The sequence below is a fragment of the Drosophila takahashii genome, chromosome 3R, assembly GCF_030179915.1.
Source record: "Drosophila takahashii strain IR98-3 E-12201 chromosome 3R, DtakHiC1v2, whole genome shotgun sequence".
In the NCBI taxonomy this organism is placed as follows: Eukaryota; Metazoa; Arthropoda; class Insecta; order Diptera; family Drosophilidae; genus Drosophila; species Drosophila takahashii.
In genome coordinates this window covers 26,954,130-26,975,745 of record NC_091681.1, presented here as the reverse complement: position 1 = coordinate 26,975,745, position 21,616 = coordinate 26,954,130, and the positions used below count along the sequence as shown (strand labels likewise).

General features: G+C 39.3%; 1 protein-coding gene across 1 annotated transcript; it reads right to left on the bottom strand.

Moving 5' to 3' along the window:
- Positions 1-19,873: 19,873 nt before the first annotated feature.
- Positions 19,874-21,017, bottom strand: LOC108069592 (uncharacterized). The gene has a single exon (XM_017159728.3). It carries the CDS (start codon positions 20,945-20,947, stop codon positions 20,705-20,707), a length of 243 nt encoding a protein of 80 aa, XP_017015217.2. The 5' UTR covers positions 20,948-21,017; the 3' UTR covers positions 19,874-20,704.
- Positions 21,018-21,616: the final 599 nt, after the last annotated feature.

Below are 21,616 nucleotides of genomic sequence, written 5' to 3'. Positions count from 1 at the left end.
GAGATAAGAGTCTGTACTGTAGACTCTCTAGGGTAGTAAAAAAAAAGATTACTTTTGGTCTTAGATCATTTTAATTTTACAAATTTAAAGGGCATGTGGTAGGATGGCATATTTATTAGTAAATTGTTTAAGAAACTAATGGTAATCTGATATTCTAATTTTTATTAATTGCCATAAATTTGTTTTATTAATCAAGCTGATACAATGAGTGACACTGATAGTCAAATTATTTTCCTTGAATTAGAAATCCGAATCTTAAATTAAAAAATCTTAAATTATACGTCTCAAAAAGTAAGAGATATAAACAATAATATCTGAATCTGAATATCTGAATCTCATCAGCATCATTGGTCTAAATTGTATATAATAAGGTATATTATTATATATTATATTATTATATTATATTATTATATTATATTATTATATTATATTATTTTAATCACTATGGACGGCATTATATAATTATTGGACCTCGAATTTTGCACATTTTTATAGGATAGGGATAGATCAATTCCGAAAACACCAAAGTTTGTTTGTTAATTATATTAAAGTATAGGTTTGTGGTTTTATAAACAGGCTTTCAAGGCTGTATTTGCAACTGTATCCATTCAATGAATTTTTCAGTCCTTGTGTAAATAGCTGCTGCTCCACACGGGCTGCTTCCTCCATAGGAAGTAATGCCTGCTAAATACACGAATTCTTCGTCACCGCGTTCCATGGATGCCATGAGCGGGCTGCCAGAGTCCCCCGTACATGTGTCCGATCCATCCTGCCCACCGGCACATAACTGAACTGTCGTGTTGATCCCCAAAATGGGGTAGCGCCGTGAGCACTCATATGAGTTTCTTCCCTTGATTTTGGCCTGCGAGAGTATATAATTCGGATCCGATCCTCCTGTAACGCCCCATCCGGCTATTTGCAGGGGGTAGTTTGAAAAGTAGTGAGTCGTAAGACTGGCGCCGGGCAGAACGCAAATGGGTTGGATCGCCCTGGTATAGCTAAAGGGGTAGAAAGATAGATTGATATTAAAAATCAAAATGGGTGATACCACCTCTCACCGTACTGGCTTTTGAAGACGCAACAGGGCTATGTCGTTATAGTACTTTCCATCGACGACGTTATAATTGTTATGCACGATTGAGTTTTCCACGCCGATATCCAGATGTGGTAAGGCACAACGACGTTTCCCATTTGTATCTTGGCAGTCCGGATTGGTCCGGATATTATGCTCGCCCAGGCGCACGCCTTGCAGCACGAAGCCATTTCTTTGTAAACTCTCGTCGATCACACAATGGGCTGCAGTCAGGACGTATCGGTTGTTGATCAGGGAACCGGCACAGAAATGCCTCCATTTTGCGCCATTTCTGTAGAGTAGCATTGCCATCCAGGGGAATTCGTTGAGAGCCGCCTCTTTGCCACCAACAATTCGCAAAGCGCCACTGCTTTGACCGCAAATCGTGCTGTTTGGCAGAACGTCACCTTGCATCGGGCAGCAGATGTAGACCCTCTCCAGTAAGGGCTTGTCGCCAGACCCATCATAATTGCACTGTCCGTCCTTAAATAAATGCTCATCGGCTGTCGTCATTCCGCTGGGCAGAAAAAACGGAAAAAGAGATGAGCACAGGTCGATTCGGGTGCATTTCTCATCAGGTTGGCAAGTGTGAAAGCCTGTTAGGGATTATATTTAAAGAAATAAAAAAAAATGTTAGGTAATCACTTTCCAGTTTTTAATTTGTGTAAACCAAATATTTGTTAATTTATAAAATATTTTCTATTATTTCGAAATGTTTTAACACAAATACGAGGATTTTTGCGAACTCAAGGTCAAAGTTGGTTATAAATAACTCAACCATTTTAGCATTTCAACGCACTTTTTGGAGGAACAATTTATTTGTTAAAAGTCTTGGTTTCACTCTTAGTTTGTAATATCCCTGTCTCTAATTACCAGGATGGGCTAAAATTGCCACAAGAAACGCAAATAGAACGATTAAAATATAAAACATGTTGAGCCGTTGAGGCTTAGAGAGATACTGACCAATAGCTGATTCCATTGCACAGACTTTATAATTGCCTTATCTTGTCCACGAATTCTAGAGATGCAATAACAAAATATTTTTGGGTTCGGTCTGAGAGAATTCCGACGTTCTCAAGTGAGCTTCATAAAGATTCGGGTATAAGTGATTACTATTAACGATTCGCCCGAAAGGTCGCTATGGTGAGCATCTATAGCCGAGTTATCTATTAGACGTTGCTATTTTAATTCAGATTAAAAATAAATATTATTATAGAGTTCAGTTTCATGTGATGACGATATCACGCTTTCATTTCGTGGTTTCAGCCGTGTAATTTGGAAAACACACGAAAGTTGACTATGATTTAAGCCTCAATAAATGAGTTGGCGAGGCACAGTCCTAATTAATTTCCTAAACAGGTTGATTTTTATATGGTGCTTTTAAGAAATCATGATTCTCATAGCATAAACGTAGTATATGTTCGCTTCAGGATAGACATTTAATATGATTCCCTGATCCCTTTCACACAATCATTGCAGTCTGTTTAAAATTAGCAATGAGTTAAAATTTCAAAGCGGAAGCTTAACGTATTTTCTTCAGTTGGCAACCAAAAACGAAGCCGAAAAACTAATGCCGAATCCCAAAACCGCAGCCACAGAGACAGCCACTGGTAACGAGGAACTTTTCATTAGCATTTGCTATAACAAATTCTGGCAACTCACTTCCTACCCAAAAATTCCACTCCCTCACGCACACGCCCACTTCCACGCCCACGATTGGAGTCCTGCTGGCGTCCTGAAAGCCAAGTGCATTGTGAGCGGGGCAAACATTTTCATTGGTTTTCCTTTCGTAGGGAAGGGAAGTGAAGGGGAGAGGGAGCGGATTGGTTGGCGGCGCATTTGAAGCGCGTCGAAAATGCATTTGCCCAGCGAGCGATCGAAAGCGGTTCCCTGCCTGGATGATTATCCTGTGCAAGTGTTTCAGCCTCTGTGTGGGTGTTTTTGTTTGTGCGGGTGCGAGTGTGTGTGTCTCTCTGCCTGTTTGCCAGGATAAACGACGTAATCCACACGAAATGGAACTTTTCACATTTAACTGCTGCTGCTGCTGCTGCTTCTGTGCCTTTCCATGCTCACGTTGGCTTCAAAGGTGGGGGAAATGGAAAATCGGGCAAGGGCAAGGGAAAAGTTTGGGAGGTGGTCAACGGCAGCTGGCAAACTTGGCCGGTGAAGAGTGAGAGGTGCCAGGCTTGATAATGAAAACTTGAATCATTGTAGGCAAACTGCAATGCCTGGACGGTCTGCGAAATGGGCTGCCAACTAGGCGAATGCGCAATGTTCCTGCAAACGATTTATGATATAGAGTTAACAAAAATTATTAAATCATACCTAATATCGTATTATTATAATCAATTTTTATTTATTTTAAACAGAAGTCTTGCCTTTAAAATCTTGAAATTATAAATTAACAAACGGAGGGGTCATAAAGCTGTAAAACTATTTTTACGAACGTATGGCAGTGCATCGGGAAATGCAGCCGCATCATCAGGACGTAATGATCGGTCCCTGAACTCCGTCTGCAGACTCCCTCCCTGTCCTTTTCTCAACAGTCTCCTTCTCGCTTTTGCTGCCTGCCTGTAAAGTGTTTTCGTTTCGTTTTCGTGGTCCGTTGCGTGCCAAATCTATAAGGGCGTGCAATGGCCGCAAAAAGTTGCAGGACAGAATGGGTTGGCTTGGTTGAAGATGGGCGTGCACTGTTAGGAAACACCTAAATTATCACGATATTTATGAGAATTTAAATTTAACTAGAAAGTTCTCCGCAAATAAATTACAAAAATATTTTAAAATGGTCTTCAAATTTTGTTTTCAAAAGAACAAATTAATGTGAAAGGAAACACGTCGCGGTTAAATCGATATGTGCATGGTAAGCTTATTTCAAATTTATTTGGATAGAATAAAGAATTTTTTAACAATTTTCTCCCAGTGTAGCCAGTGAAAGGGAAGGGCTTGTGACGCTGAGGGATGGTGTTGATGCTGATGCGGTGGAGAAGGAGTATTGGGTAGGGGACAACACTCACTGGCCATTGCCTGCGTCAACCTTTAGTAGCCTTTTGATGACTTTTTGCCGCCGATGCTGCTACTGTTGTTGTTGTTCCTGCTCCTGATGCTGATGCTACTCTAGATGTTGTTGCTGGAACCGCAATTTTCTTGTTGTAGTAACACGCCCCATTGTTCTTGTTGCTGCCGTTGCCGCTGTCGTTGATGGCGTTCAAATGAAAACTTTTCCAATTATTGCGGTGAGATGCGAGCGCCGAGGAGTCGGAGACAACAGGGCGGGCGTAAAAAGAAGAAAGCCAGAAAAAGAAGTAGAAGAAAAAAAGGGAATCCCGGCTGAAAGAAAAATCATGGGGCAGACAAACAAGTAAATGAGCATCAAATCGAACTCGTGCGGCGCATAATGAGTGTTCAGTTCACTTCAGATTGGTTTGGGGTTTTTGTTTTTGTCCCGCTCTGCGGTCACCCCACTTTGCAGTGCCACCCCGGTCATTAATCTAATTTGATGCCACAGAACGCCTACGGGCTGGTGAAATTTAAAATGATTTCTCAACCGAACTGCTGGGGTCCCCTGGTCCAAGGTGTAGTATATCGATCAAAACACTCGGTCCGGCCCACCAGTTAATGATGATGACGCCCAGACAATGGGACCCAACAACCACAATGACACCCACTAAGCTGTGCGGCACGCTTCATGACAATGCAATGTGGGCTGCCTGCTGTTAATACGCGACCGGAAGTGACGCCATATTGTTTTCAGTGCCTTCCTCTTTTTTATACCCTTTTTTGGACGATAGCATGGCCTTTGTGCATATAACAACCGGGGCAAAAACCTTTTGTTTTCAGATTTTATAAACATGTTGGACAATTCTCTTTCAGAGTTAATAGTTCAAAATTTAAATCACTTTAATTTATGTTGCATAATTTAATTTTATTTATTATTCATTCAAGAACTTTTATTTGTTAGAGTATTGAGAGCTTCGATTCCAAAAACCCGTAATATCCGAAATATATTTTTCCCTTTTGTCATTTACCGCCTGGCTTTCCCCCATGATGACAATGTGTTTTTTCTTCTTGGCGTTCCTGTGGGTGGGGATTTTGGATTCGTGTGGTGTGGGTTCGCAGGGCTTAACAATGGGAAAAGCGGATATAATTTTGTTTGCACGCGGAAGTTATTTGTTGTTTCGCCGCCGCCACTGCTCTTGGTTAAATCCTTTTTGCTTAACTAAATCACCAAATTGATTAATAACACAGGCCAACAGTGTTTTTGGTGCAGCCCTATGGGCATTAAATTGTGTTAATACAGACGGATATAAGCATATCTGCATACTTAGTTTTCGAGTTTAACGGGTGGTATTTGTGCAATCGCGGTTTGATATCTTCGAGGGTCTGTGCTCAGTTGTAATAAAACCTATGCCAAAAAATTGCTTAGATGCCCTTCTACATAATTGCATTTAAAGTTCCATCATTATTTGAGTTAATAAAAGCCTAAGAGCCATTGAAGTAATTTGTTCACCTCTATTTACAACCAACTTGATGCGGTGAACAGGCTTAAAAAAATACAAGGAAAAATATGTGCCCTAAAATATTTTACATGCATGTAGAGGCGTCTTTTGCCGAATTTTTGAGATAAATCCCACTATTGTACTTCGAAAAATGGAATTTATAGAATTTTTTCCGTAAGAATGGGAAATGTAACAAGTATTTTAGAGTCACTCTTACGTAACGAGTGTGTCGTGATTTTACACAGTAGGCTTTTTAAAGATAACAGTGGCGTCGCCTTAAAATTGTGGTGGGGATTTTTTTTAAGGCATATTAACCCCTTAAAAATATAATTTGTCTATGTTCGGCGCCTACTGCTAACCAAATTGAAAGGCACATTTTTACGAATGTGTCAGATCAAATAAAAACACCTCTTAACGAGGTAAAAAACTAGTGACGACCGCACCTTCAACATACAAAAGTTCTGATATCAACATTTGTGACGAAAAATTATTACACTCGTCATTAAATAGACTTTCTAATATTTTCTCATTCGGCCCGCCCTAGCAAACTATTCCAACCTTTTTCCCTTCACAGGCATTTTCTATTGCAGCGTGCCGAATGAGAAAATATTAGAAAGTCTATTTAATGACGAGTGTAATAATTTTTCGTCACAAATGTTGATATCAGAACTTTTGTATGTTGAAGGTGCGGTCGTCACTAGTTTTTTACCTCGTTAAGAGGTGTTTTTATTTGATATCAGAAGTTTTTGTTTGTTTACTTTTGCTCTCATAGGAGCTAATATATACATTTAAATTTAAATTGGTCAATCATAATTTTTAAACTATTGTATTTTAACAAATTGAGTTAAAAAGGCGTTGAAGTATTTCAAAATACCTTTTAAACGAGGTATAGCACATGTCTGTACCTTTAGTAGTGAAGAACTTACAAACTAACGAAATTTAGCTATTTTTAGCTCTTTCCCGCTAAAGTAGCGGCTTTTTCCAAAAGTCGTAGAACAAAAGATTCCTATATGGAACTCTTAAGTGCAAATTTACTGATTCCATGACCCTAAAATACAGTTCGGATACCCTCCCACAAAATTCAATACTCAGGGAGCGTTAATTGTTCGAGCTGGCAACAGTGGCTATTTTCGTATAAAAATAACTATTAAACGTGACTTTTTACAGTAATGTGTTATATACCAAAATTTAAGGAATCTCAAGGGCTATACAGTTTAAGGTTTTAAAGAAAATCGTTAGAGCCGTTTTTGAGAAAAATAAAAAAAAGCTAAAAAAAAAGTTTTAAAAAATTGTCTTTTGTTCATATTTTTTTAACTATTACATTTACACAAATTGCATATAGAAGGCGTTTATAGCATTTCAAAATACCTTTCAAACGAGATGCAGCACAAGTCTGTAGCTTTAGTAGTATAGAAGTTACGGCTTTCCGAATTTTAGCTATTTATAGCTGTTTTCCCGCTAAACTAGCGAGTTTTTCCAAAAGTGGTAGAACAAAAGTTTTTTATATCGATGGGATGAACGTCATATTAAATTTTCAAAACTTAGGAAACATGTTTTGGACAAACTGACAAACTGACAAACTGACAAACTGACAAACTGACAAACTGACAAACAGAATTAAATTTTCATTTTGGGAAGAAGAAGAAAATCTTATTTTGGCTATAACTTTTGAACGGAGCGTCGGATTTTGACAAATGACCCCTCATTCGACGGGTATTTTCAAAAGGAATACAAGTAAATCATTGCGAGGGGGCATTTATCCCCACCGGCCCCAACAGCTCCAAATTTCTAAATTTTTACTTTTTCACTTTCACCGCTCTCTCTCCCAATCCAATTGATTTTCTTAAAGTCTTGGTATGCAATCCTTTAAGTTTTTGCAATACCTTTCGATTGGTGTATTACTCATTACGATCTGACTATCACAGCAGATTTTCATTTCTTCGTGTATATATAGTAGTCGCCTTCGCACACTCTCCTGGTGCGCTTCGTCACTACATGGACTGCCGTCCATAGTGATATTTATGTAAAATGGGATTTAAAAATAGTTGTTACTTTTTAAGTTCTTACGGAAAAAATTCTATAAATTCCATCCTTCGACGTACAATGGTCTTATTTGTCTTAAAAATTCGGTGAAAGACGCCTCTAGATGCCTGTAAAATATTTTAGGGCATATATTTTTCCTTGTATTTTTTTAAGCGTGTTCACCGTATCAAGTTGGTTGGGAATAGAGGTGAACAAATTACTTCAATGGCTCATAGGCTGTGATTGACTCAAATTATGATGGAACCTTAAGTGCAATAATGTAGAAGGGCATCTAAGCAATTTTTTGGCATAGGTATTATTACAACTGAGCACAGACCCTTGAAGATATCTTAAATCAAAAAATTAAATGTTGCTATTTTTTTCAAACCGCGATTGCCCAAATACCACCCGTTAAACGCGAAAACTAAGTATGCAGATATGCTTATATACGTCTATATTAACATGTTTTAATGCCAATAGGCCTGCACCTTTTAATAAAGTCCATTTTGTTGACCTGTGTAATTGTCGTCATCGTCAATGGCGGCCGTGACTCTTTGTTTATATAAAAGTTTAATTAAAGTTTAAGCGTTTGTTGCATTAGCATCGCCTTGCCAAGCCGCTCTTCCATTCATTCTTAGCGTTTCGTGGGCGTTTTTTGCGGCTGGTATATGTGTCGATTAATTACGCGTCTCGTCTGTGCCAGTGTTGCAAAGTTTAATTAGTTTCGCTTTTAATTGACAGTTGAAAAAGTTCAGGCAGCCTGCCGCATGTCAAATCGAAGCGGCAGGATGATGGCTGTGCTGGGAACTGGGAGCTGGGGGCCCCACGTCTATTAGTGTTCGCTGGCGAAATCTACTCCAAATTGGCCAGGGAAAGAGTGCGAAAATTACTGGGTCGTTCGCCACGGCAGTTCAATGAAATTTGATACAGTTATATAGTTCACTTGGCATTGTTTATTGCTCATCGGTTGCAGTTAAGTTCTTGAAGAAGCGGGAAAATTTATGAGTATTGCCTTAGGCTCATAATATTTAGTTAACTTAAAAATATAAAATGTAAAAAATATTTACAAATGAATAAAAACTATTTTATTTAATATCTCTTGACTTAAATTTGAAACGTTTGTTATTTTTTCATATATATTTTAAAATCTATCCTCTATACATCATCAAACTCCTTTATTGTTCCCAAAAATTCCAGACACAGCACAGTTAACGCATTTCCATTTAAAATGTCAGTGGAAACAAACATTTACACTTTGTCTTAATTGTTTGGGCCAACAGGCTTTGCATCTTGAAAGGACTCCACTGCTGTCGTTAGCCAGGACTTAAATGCTAACGGCTTCCGTTCCAGCTCCTGTTGTATTCCCACTTTTGCGGCTGTTACTGTTTCTACTTTGGCAGTTGGTCGTAACTGTTTCTTGTTGCGTAAGTCAACAGTCGCAATGTTGTGTTAATGCCGGCTATACGTTTCTGCCCCCACTATCCCACCATCCCCCGCCATGTGCTGCGTGTGAGTGAATGTCCTGTCATTTGTTGACCAAATAAGTACATGGCAAGCAATTTGTATTTGTTTTACTTCTGCCAAGTGCTGAGTCCTGTCCGGTTCTCCAGATCTCCAGCTTGCCGCACGCACCGAAGCCAAAAAGCAAAGGACTCAACTAATTTCATATTAAAACATCGTTTTGCATGCAGGGACACAGTCAGTAGCCCAGCATCGGCAGTCCAAAAGCCAGGACACATCCCGTTTGCCCTCAGTGCGAAGCGTTTCTAATGAATTTGATGTCCTGGCCGAAAAATTCCTTGCCCTTTTGCCCAGTGTGTGTGTGTGTGATTGTGTGATGGGCTGAGACGGGAGCCACATAATTGTCGGCCTCATTCCAGGCAGCTGTCAGGAGACAATAGGGCCAACAATGCAATTAACATTTATGGGATTTTTTAGACCTCTTCCTCTTCCCCTCCACTCGCTTTCCAACGGGGGCGTCCAACTCTCCAGGCCCCCGAAAATCAAAGTCGGCTCGATAATCCAATGAGTCGGCATTTCATTCGATTCTATGCCTCCTCTCGTTCGCTCTCAAACGATCCATAATAAATTGCAAATAAATAGACAGTGAAAGTGAATTACAAATGAGCCGAGGCGCAACGAAAAAAGGGACACCAAAGCGGCCGACAAACCCCGGAATTATCGAAAATTTTTACTCATTATTGAGGCCAGAAGGGCGGACCATAAATTTATGGGCTGTCCCTTTTTAGCTTCGACCAGGAAATTGCCCAAGCCAACAAGCTGAAGTCAGGAGTAATGCACTGTGAACGAAGCTGTTTCATCAATCAGTCTATATAATTAAAAATAAAGAAAATATTTCAAATAATAATATTTTAAAATAAGAGTACCTATAAAATCATGCGCGAATAATCGGGAGGATATATGAGGATATTGGGTATTAAAAAGTATGCAACAAATAATTAGTTTGGAAAATACCCCCCACAACAAAATCCTGAATCCGCTACTGCATAAAATTATACAAAAAACCACAAACTCAAATAATATTAATTCATATATGTTTAAGGTAAAATCTTTTCTCTCAGTGCCAAGCTTTCAGTTAAGCGCCATTGAAGCGCTTCTAATCAAAAGGAGAAATGCCATAACAGATACTCAGGCTTATATATATGTAGAAGGCCAAGTCTGATTCTGATTCCGGCCTAGGTCATGTGCGAGTATTTGCGTTTGGCTATTTTCAAATGTTGCTCTGCTCGTCGTCGATTGGCAATGTAATAAGGCTTTGGCCGCATCATCTGTCCATGGCATTCCGCACACATAAACCTCCTTTGGTCTCTCCGAATCGGATGCGAGCACAGCGATGATTGAGGCAGTGAATAAATCACGAGCCAAGTGGCATTAGATTGGCCAAAGAACGTGGAGTGTTGGAGGCGTTTGCCCGATGAAAATTTCATAAGACATAGGTTTTAAGTAATTAATAAATAAACATGTGGCTATCTAAACCAACCATTGGTTCATCACTGATTTATTTTCTAATATACATTAATAAATATTTTTGAACTTCACTACACAAAGGTTTCATCATTTAGTTTAAACTTTAAATTATTTGGTTTGCTTAATTTCTCATGCCATTATTAGTGATTAATCCTGATCATTCATTTATTCCATGCCATCCTTTAATCCGTGCCCTTTTCCTGGTCGCCGCGCATTTCCAATCGAATTTCCGTTGGCTTTGTCGCACGCCTTGATTTCTCATTTATCGACTTTCCACTTTATTTGAGCGGCTCCGGCTTTGGATTGACCATTGACCAGACAGCAGTTGGCATCGTGTTTCATAGGTGCCACGCCTCCAGCAACCAACGCCGCCCCCATTGACCATCCACTCTGCGGTTGAGTGGGGCATCATTATTATGCCATGCACAGTTATGTGTGCCTGACCCGAACGGAAAAATATGTAAAAAGGCCGCGCAAAAATCCTTTTCCATTTTCCATTTTTTCTTACTTGCTTTTATACCCTAGCCCAAAATTTGACATATAAAATTCAACTTTTGTGTGGAATTTTTGAGTCCATCTGGGGGCGGAATGGGCGGTGGGTGGTGAAGGTCACAGTCTGTATGTGTGCGTGTGCCTAATGTCAACTTTTGGGAACCGCCCTGGCAGCAGCTCAATTTCGCTTTATGTTAATTTAAACATGTGCCGCTATGCGCATAAAATATGAACTCAACCTCTCGTTCAGCTTTCTCTTGGATTTTCCCCGCTTTTTTGTATATTTTTTATCCAACACCCCCCTGCCCCTCAAAAAAAAAGGATATCCAGAATGTCCAAGTTGCTTTGAGTTCTGGCCCCTGCTATTTGTTCATTGTAGTTTCGGGTCAAGTTAGTTTTATTTTCTGTGCGAGAGAGTGTGTGCCCAAAGATTTTCCTTTTCTCCTTTTGACCAGGGAAAGGGCAGAGGCAGGGGGGCGTGGCACGTCTGGCATGTGTGGCCAAGTGATTTGTATCTGTGTGTGCTGGTCATATGTTTGCCTGTATATGTGTATACATCTCTCTGATTTCTTCTTGTTGATTTTTATGTTAGCATACTTTTTTTCTGGCCAGTATGTGTCTGGCAAACAAGGTTCTTCCATATCTGTTGTTATTTCTACAGAGGTGCTTTAATGGGTATTATTTCATAAATTTTATATACTTCTTGCGAGCAAGCTGAAACAATTCAATTTATTCGGTCTGATTGAAGAGAAGAATGCGAAATCCTTTAAAAATATTTTGAAGTTTAGAAATACAAATTAATATATTATGTTGCAGGACATCTGCTAGTCGTCCTTATCCTCCAGTTATGAGCCACTCTTAGTCAATTTCTTTTTCATTTGTGGGATAAACATGAGATTAGTGCTTGTTCCTCGGAACTTGCTCCCCACAATCCCTTGACCTTGATGCTAAATTATGTTTGCCTACATGATTTTCGGTTGGTTTTTATTTACCTTTTCTGTTTTTTTTCTTGTGGGTCCTATGAGCTAAAAATTTTCATTTTATTTCGGTTTGCTTGTTCGGGGTCCCATTTGTTGTGCAGATGTATGTGCCATTTAAGTAAATTGAAATGCAGGCAGTTTTCTGTTTGTGTACGCTCATGTGTTTCGGTCAAAGGCCTTTGTCTTTTTCTATTTCTGTTTCATCTTCTAATTATGAGCGTTTTTAATTAAATGCTTAGGTTAAAAGCATTAAAAGGTCTCGTTTTAATTAAAAATGTTTCCAAGAAATCAAAGGCTGCGGTGTGCAGGGGGGGTAATCTATCTGGGCAAATGTTTTATAGGGATGGGAAGTTGTTGTCGTGTCCTCGGCACATTTGTCAATTTATATTGCTTTCACTTGGCTTTCTGGCTCACTGTCCCTCTCCCTCTGACAATTTTTCGCTGCTCGGGGGCATTTATCAAAGCAATTGCCATAAATTTGCAAGTGCCCCAGCAGATTAACAGTCGAAATAGGCTATCTCTGGCTCTCCGGCCCTTGTTGCTCCACTGTCGAAACAACAATTTGTGGCAAACAAAATGCAAAATTAACTGCATTTTGCAGGGCCCATCCAGCGAGTGTGTATAGAGGATATTTGACCCTATCTGCGAAATGCGAGTGTGCAACGTGCGCCACTTAAAACTTTCCCACCACTCAAAGCCCCTAAACCACCCCTTAACCACCCCCTTACCCCCCAGCACGCACACAATGACCGGCTTTTGAATAGGGCTAATTGTATTGGTAATGCGCATGAAAGCTTTTGATTATGGCCGCCATCGTGAGTCGCCAATCTCTACCGCCTCTCGAACTCTCTCACTCCCTTGCTGCCTCACTCCCATTCCATCTCTGATTAGCTTTTACAAATTGCAACAGTGTCATTTGTTACACACAGCAACAGCAGCAACAACAATGCACAGTCCTCACTGCATTTAATTTATTTGCAGTGCAACAGAACACTGGCCCAACAACACGAATAGCAATCGCAATCGCAACACCACGGCAACAACAATGACTCATTGTCGTGTGCGTATTATTGGCTTAGTGCCAAAAAAGTGTCAATGCATAAAATATTTATTGTCTGACCAGGACAAACATAAACGAACGATTGCCATAACCACCCGAAAGGGGGCCACAATTTTCACCCCCCTCCCAACGGTTTTCACTTAGATCTGAACCAAATTGACATTGAACACGGGGAGATGAAATGAAATCAGGCAGGCAATTTAATTGAATACGAATTAAAGGTTAAATTGTTCGGGAAACTATCCAAAAGGGTTGCACTTGTAAGGTTTAAAGTTAGGAATTTTCTAGAATTTTCATAAACAGATAATTAAATATATATTTTTTTAATTGAGATAACTATTGAAATTGAACAAAATATATTTTATAGTTTATTTCCTACTTTTTTCCCTTATGAACACGGGGAGATAAAATATAATCATGCACACAAAAAAATTTGCTTGGTAAAATTGACAAACAAAGATAGTTACGTAACTATTAAAATAGTTACGTGTATTTTGTTTTTGCTTTGGGTTTGTGTCTTTGCTAATTGTGTGTATTTTGTTGTTGTGAAATGACTATTTACTTAGTAGAATTGACAATTTTGCTGGTTGGGGCCTGTTTGACAATTATTACAGTTGATTTTACTAAGTTTTTTTTTTTGTGTGCAGAAACTTAATTAAATATGAATTAAAGGATAATTGCTAGGAAAATTATTGAAAAAAGGCTTCAAGCTAGGAATATTTCAAATTTTGAGACCCAGATAATTAAATTAATTTATTTTAACTCATTTTATTCAGATACTTGTTGTATTATTTCATTCGGTTCTGTTTTGTTTTAAACCCCGTCAGCTCAATCCAATTGTTAAGACTTCAATAGACTATTGAAATTTTAAAGCTACCCTGAACCCAAGTAAGACAAACTGTTATCTTGCTATCAGTTTCCTTGGAGCAATTGCCTTGTCACAGCTCAATGGCAATTAAAGAACTCCTCCACTATGCATTGGAACTTCCAATTTTGCTAAATAAACAAACTTTGCACAAGACAAACAAAGTGACAGGCGGACGGACAATGGCAAACTGTTCGTTCAGAGCTGGAGCTCCTGCTCCTGCTGCAGTTCCTCTGCAGTTTCTCCGGTAGAAGAACAACATTTAAAATGCTCAGCTTTTCTCCTCAGAAAGGACTGCTAATCAACGACCAGAGACCCAAACGGCTGCCATTTATCTCAGCCTTTTTTCGGGGCGATGCCAAAGTTTTGTTCTCATTCTCGTTCTCGTCGGACTCTTCTCCTGTTTTTTTGTATCTCAAATTAATCGATTTAATTGAAGACTGCAACGGGATGTAAGGAGAAGTTGTTCTCGACTCTGCCACGTTATTTCAGTTTATTTACAATTGAAATTTTCCCAAAGGAAGCGAAGTTCTGCACAGGAGAAAATCGAAGCGGTATCAGTATCGAATTTTCCAATCAGTTTCTTTATAATCAAAGTAATCTTGATGATGATAGCACAGTGTGCTAAGCACACAACACTAACTTGGATTTTTAATTGATTAATAAGAGGCCTTTTTTTGTTATTCTTTTTTTTGGTAAAAAAGTATTATTTAAATAAATTAACGTTTAAGCAATTGAGATTTCTCTCTGTGATATTATTTAACATCCCCAGCGAAAAACAATCAGCTGCCGGTTATTTTGGAAGCGATTGATGCTGTCCGATGGGGAAAAGAAGGAGCATTCAGCGGCTGATGAAGCATCTTTGCCTGGCAGCGTTGAAAGGTGCACGAAATGGCGCACATTCGCATTCCCTTTCCCATTCCCAGATAAAACCGAAGGTGCAGGAGGTGTCTCTCCTGGAGCTGCTCCTCCGCCAAATGTAAATAACTAAGCCGCCGGCAAGGTTGCCCGACCCACTGAAGTCGTGTAGCACTCGTAAATAGTTTTTGCCTGCGAGTGAAAAGTAAACACATTTAGTTTGAGTGCAAATCGAGTTTGAATTTGCTTAAAGGTGCACAGCGCCGGAGCCTAGACTTTTAGCCCCTTGGACCCGTGTTTCCTGCTTGGGCTGAGTGGTGGTGCTGTGGAAATGGAGCAAATGGAGCAGCTCTCGCCAGCAGCAACTAACTAGATTTGCCAAATGCATTAAGCGTGAGCGAAAGCAGGAAAAAATATATTTGGCCCAGGCTAAATGTGCGGAAGGTGCTGCTCTCCAAGAAAATATGGAGTAAAGTGGAAAATGTGCAGTGAAAAGTAGACGGCAGAAAAAAGTCCAAAAACTTCATAATTAAAAAAAATTCCCACTTTAATAATTAAAATAATTTAAAATCTAAATTATGTTTAAAATTCGAGCTGCAGTTATCACAAATTTAAAACAAATAATTTTTATTTTATTTGGTATGTACTATACCATTTAAATAGTTCCCAAAAAGATTTTTTCTACCCAACTTTTCAACCCTCACTATTCGTCCCTGACTTGTTTAACAGAACTCTTTTAATGGCATAATGTCAGCTGTCTTCCGTGTACTTCTGCATTTACTTCTTTTTTCCCCAGCCATTTCGAAAGCTGAACAATTCAATTAAATGCTCAGCGAAATTATATTTCCACTGCACGCCGCGAGAAGTTTTTGTTGAATATTGCCAGTGACAGTGGCAGTTGGCAACTAAAATAGAACTAATTCCATATGCCTTGTAGCCAATTGGCAAAGAGACTGGGGAGCGGTGGGGCGGAGGATCGGAGGAGACTGGCAAACAGCTGCCCAACTTATGACATGAAAATAATGTGGGCGAAACAATGAATTATGCACTTGGAAATAAGTTTGGAGCTCGGTAGCGGCTAAATTGGAACGCGCGACGATGCGGTGTGGCCGAAACAAAACCAGTTGGCAAATCACTCATAAATGGCCCAAAACTGGGGCTCCCTGTCTCTCTGGTCATGGCTGCAACTTGCAACTTGCAACTGGCAACTTGCAACCACGGCCTGAACTGCAAAACTGGTAAACTTTTCGGCTGGCTGGCAAATGGTTGGCAGACAAGGGCAACAACAAAATTCGGTGCCATAAAATGTTGCCAAATGCAAAATGCGTGCATGGGGCTCATAATAATTCATAAGCAACATTTTGCAATGGCAGAGGAGATGGTCCGCCATCCCCTCACTCGGTTTTTCATCCACGCGAATTTGTGTGTGTGGCGCGTTATATTGCACAATAAACGCGTTAAGTTGAAAGTAATGCATCAACGTTTTGCGCGCGCCCCAAAAATGCAGTCAGAAATAACACTAGTCTACAAAAAAATACTTTTTTCCAAATCTTACATGTAAAGAAAATGTTATTATTAACATTTTATCAAATTAAATAAAAATCATCATGTAAAATAAAATTTTATTTTAATGACAATTATTTTGAATTCTTTAAAACTGTTTAATAAGTAATTTGTTTCATAATTTTAAAACCACTCTTGATTTAGAGTTACAAAATGTGTAGCCTAGTGTAGTGGCAGGAACACCAGCCACACGAGCAGCAACAATGCGGAGAATGCGCCTCCATATGTTGCCATCAGGCAGACTGACAAGGATGGAGTGAACATAGGCGACTGGATGAGGGCGCCAAAGCTTTTGAAAGATGAAGGAGCAAATGAGGTTGCAACAGCGGACGTGGAAACTGAAGCCAAATGCAGCCAAGGAAAATGAAGTGAAGTGCGAGGCAGACATGAATATGTTTGCCAGGCAGCGACTTTAAGGAGTTGCCACCGATCTGCGGATTAAGTAGTGAAAGGTGCTTCAGAAATGAGAAAGCCAAGCTCTAGGCGATTGGATAGAGACATCAGAAATATTTAATGGGATTTTAAGTAGGGCAACTGCGAAGCTGTATGTAGGTATTAAAGAGATTGAGGAAATAAACTTTTGAAATGGTTAAAGTAAAATCGATTGTTACTTAAAGAAGCTTTAAATTAATCAGACACGGTTTTGATATAATTCTGTTGGATCTGTAACCAATTAACAATAACTTCACAGCTAAAATATTTAAAAATTATAGGTCTTCTCTGGGGTTTGCTTTCTGCCGAGCGTAATTGCGCATCAAAAATAAATGTAAATGGTAAATAAATAATTATTCGATATTTATTATCATTGTAATTTAATCGACATGTGTTGTGCTTATTTTTGAAGCCATTATTAAATTTCATCATGGCTTAATACATTTAAAGATTTTTAAAACGTTTTTAAATGGAAGAATTTTGTTAAAGAATCAATAACGATTTTTGTCTAATTATTCACAGTTAAATATATAAAGCCAAGAACAATCTGTTAATCAATTTTGTGTTGTTACCCTGCCTTATACTAATTAATAAGAACTTTGAACCCTCCAAACAGCGTCAAGGAACCTCAGAGACCTATTTTATAAAGAAATGCCAAGAGAAAAGAAACTTAAGCTCCATGAACAATATAACTTGTTATTTGAAACGCCAAAATAGTAATTTTGGTCGGCAACATGAAAGTAAAATTATAATTAATAAATCCATCATTAAGCTCCCGCTGGTGCTGCAGTGGCTATCCCGCTGGTTATTTTCACTTTTGTTTATTTTTTTTTTACTGTCACTCCACTCATGTCGAGGACAGGCAGTGCCACGCCCCCTGCAGTGTTAATAAAATGCGTGAAATTTCCATAGCCAGCTTGGGGGCGTTTATGCATCAGATGTGTTATGAATTTCAATGGGGCGTCAGGAAAAAATATAGACCGAATTCGAACTGAAAAAGTGCACTGCAAGAAACGAAAAAAAAGGAGTAAGTAAACGAGGCTTACTGGCATTGAGTGCGTTTTTGCGAAAGACTTTTTCTGCTATTCGGGGGCATATAAAGTTCTTCACGCTTTCGCTGACATTTCACATTACGTAAACGTATTTATGCAAATGTGCTGCGAGTCCTGCTTGCTACGTGTTTGAGTCCTGCTGCTCCTGCTCCTTTATCCTTGTCCAACTACTCACTACATATCAGCTTCTTTCGCCGAACTTCGGGTTGAGTTGGTTTTTTGTCGATGCGCCATATTTGCATGCATTTTAAATGACTCGGATATCAATTTTGACATATCACTTGACAGCTTAAAAAGGTTTATGTATTTATACAAACGAACACGCCAAACTGACTGTACTTTCTCTCTCTCTCTCTGCTTTTCCCTCTCTCTCCCTCACGCACAATGAGTATTGTGGACCTTTTTTCATAATAAAAAAGGCGGATTTTAAATTTATTGCTTCATTAAAGCTTAATGCCCAACGGCATGAGTGTGCGTTTTCGTTTTATTCATGTATGTATGGATCAGGTGAAATATTCAGGAAGCGGCTCTCACTTTTTCCAGTCCTTGTATTTCGTTACTTCCTTCACAGTTAAACAATGTTTTTAGGCGGCTTTAAAGCATTTGAAAGTCATCCAGCATTAGTTCCCGTGCGTTAAGTTTACCGGCGATATTTTATTGTTAACGCCACCATTGCGATGTTGCAAAATTAATACATTTGTAATGTAAATGTTTTGTTGCCGGGCGAACATTGAATAAAATTGCCCTGAAAATGTGCATGTAAAATGCATGTTAGGTATTCGTGTTATTAAAATGTAAACAATATTAGCTGAAAAACGGCGAAAGCCAGCCTAAATTCGTTGACTTTCCCTGCAATAATAATGCTTTAAAGAATCAATTTTAAGGTCGGTTTTTCCGGGGAAAAGTTAATCATAATGCTAGACCGAAGGAGAGGGCGGGCGGGGGTCAATCCATTAGTTTGGCCCACAAAACTCAAGTCGAAAAGTCAGAGTAAATAATTAAATTTGCTGCGTAAATAAAACTTGGAGTGTCCGCCAAAATGGCCAAAATGTACGGACCAGAAGCCGAGGAAACCACTTGAGCAGCTTGTCTACAATGTCAAAGGCAGGCTCTCCGACAGCCTCGGCTTTCAACCGACTTTCCCCCGACTTTCTCCGCACACTTTCGCCCCCTTTATCTGTCAGCTACTCCGATTGTGGAGCTGCTTTCATTTGGCATTCAGTGAAATTGCTTTTATTAGCGTATAAATCAACAGTGCAAAAATCGTAGCATACTTTCCAGCAGTCCGGCGTTTAAATTAAATTTATGCGCCATTTCGACTTGTTTACAAGTTGTTTGGCCGCCAGAGGAGGAAAGCCAACCCGAAGACAAAACGGACTAGCAAAATGGGTGAAGAGGCAATCGTCGTGTGGCGATTCACACTTGAAAAGTGCATGAAAGGCCGGGCTTAACGACTGCTCGAAGGAGTGGGGTCCTTCTCTCCCCGATACTCGCGCCATTGCCCATTATTATGCCCAGAACATAATAATAAAACTATAAATTAAATTAACTCATAAAAATTCCGTGTGCATAAAAGGGCAAGACCCCACCCAGCGTCCGAAACCCAAATAATAACTTTGTTTTTGTTGCAGCCCGCTAAGGAAACCGAGTGGGTGGCCAATGGGGGCGGCCATCTATCTATCTGTCTATCCGGGGCGATGTCAGTCTCAGGCTGCTGCGTTGTCCAAAAACTGCCCGCCAGAGACCGTTCGCCACTCCGTTCCGTTTCCCAGCCTTCTGGCTTCCTTCGGTCTAAAGCACTGAGAGAAACAAACCGGTAAATTCCTAATTTTCTATTTTAAATTATATAAAAAAATTTCTAGAGAAAAAAATTAAAAGTATTATAAAATATTACTTTCTTTGATTAACTTTTGATTTTAATTTTTCAAAAATATAAAAATAAATAATCAGTAAATACAAATTGTTGAGAAATATTTTTAGTCAGTATAACTAAATACATATGGAGATTTTTAAAGGGTTTATATTTAGAAAATCCTAAAAGTAAAATAATTAGACTAGGAATTTATATTTATATGCTGAAAACATGATCTCTTAATTCCAGTCTAATTATTGCACTTTTAAGAATTCGTTAATTTTTTCTTAGTACAAGATTATAAACATTTTTTTTTCAGTGATCTGTCTGACATTTTTCCACTTGCCCATTCTGCACTCGGTCTTGCTCGCATTTTATGGGGCATACATATAGGCGCTTTGGCTTGTAAGTAGCATGTAAGTCGGATGATTTAAATTCTTGTGAGCACACCAAAGCAAACGACGCTGCTGCTGCTGCTGGCTCCTCGGTGCGATATATAAAGCGTCAGCGCGCATATTTGATTTGATTTCATTGCCAGAACTGAGACTGGAACTGCCCAGTAGGCCATTCCATTGAAGAGGACGCGACGTGCCTGTAAATATTTATTAATGCTGTGCAACTTTCCATTGGGCTGAGAACGAGTATCCAATGCGATGCTTCTTCAGTGGCTTTGATTTTTATTGAACTCGGTTTGAAAATGATTTTGTGGACGCTGCCCAGCCAAACTTTATTTCAAATTTTTATAATCCGAATGGAGTGGCAAACAAGGAAATTGATTTGGCGCTCATCTATGGCTTTGAATTGGCTTTGATTTGAAAATTGCCTAATTTAGTGTAAAATATTTTTAGAAATAAGATAAGCGGTAATTTCGTGATTATCTATTTTTAAGGTTGACCGTAATTGGATAGTCCTCGTAATTAATTTTTGATGATAGTTTAAAGCGACCGATATTACATAATTTCCCCATTTATTTTATTCTACTTTCTTCTTTTTCTGTATTTTCCTCTTAGTTTTACTATCTGCTAATCTGTATTCCAGATGTTCGATAATTAAATACTTGATGCGATTCCTTAAGTGAAGATGAATCAAGTCCTTTTGTCTTAGCTTAAAGGTTTTCTTTGACTTGGCAATGCGTTTCTTGATCCGAATGATTTTCAAATGCTTCTTTGACCTTTGCTTGCTGATAAAGCCGATTTCCCGCCATGGATTGTTCATATCATTGGATTATCTAATAGGCTACAGCTGAAATTTTGTAACAATGCCGAACCAAATTCAATATTGATTGCTAAATCAAAACCAAATTTAATAAACTTCAGCAAGGGGGCAAACAAAGCGTAGCCGTCCGACAATAACAACAATGAATGCATTCAGCTGCGGAGCAAGAGGCTGTGATGATGACGTTTAAAGCAATTACAAGGGAAACCAAGCCAAAGTCCACGCCCACTGCCGCCCCTCTTGAACAACAATGTGCCTACAAATGCAAATTGCGCCCTGGCATACGTTGCGTATACGTAACGCCAAATGCCAGCGGCAAGAGAGCGCCAACAACAATGCATTTTCGCATTGCGTGAACAAAATAGTTTTGTGTTGCGGTTGTTTTTAGTGGCTCCACGGGTGCAAGTGCAAGCGGGTTTTCTGTGGGCGGTTAACGGTGGCCTGGGCTCCGGGGTGGGCGTGGCAGGCGTTGGACAAGGACTACATCTACTACAACTACTACAACAAGTGCAATGGCAATTACTGGGCGTGTAGCAGCAGCAGTCGTCGTAAGGCATGAGCTCAAAAGCAGAGACCAAAGGGGCAAAAGCTAGAGTTGCAATTTCTTTTCGCGGGCTTAACAAATGCATAACCAACTAGGAAGAACAAGCATGCAGCTGGGCCACTTGT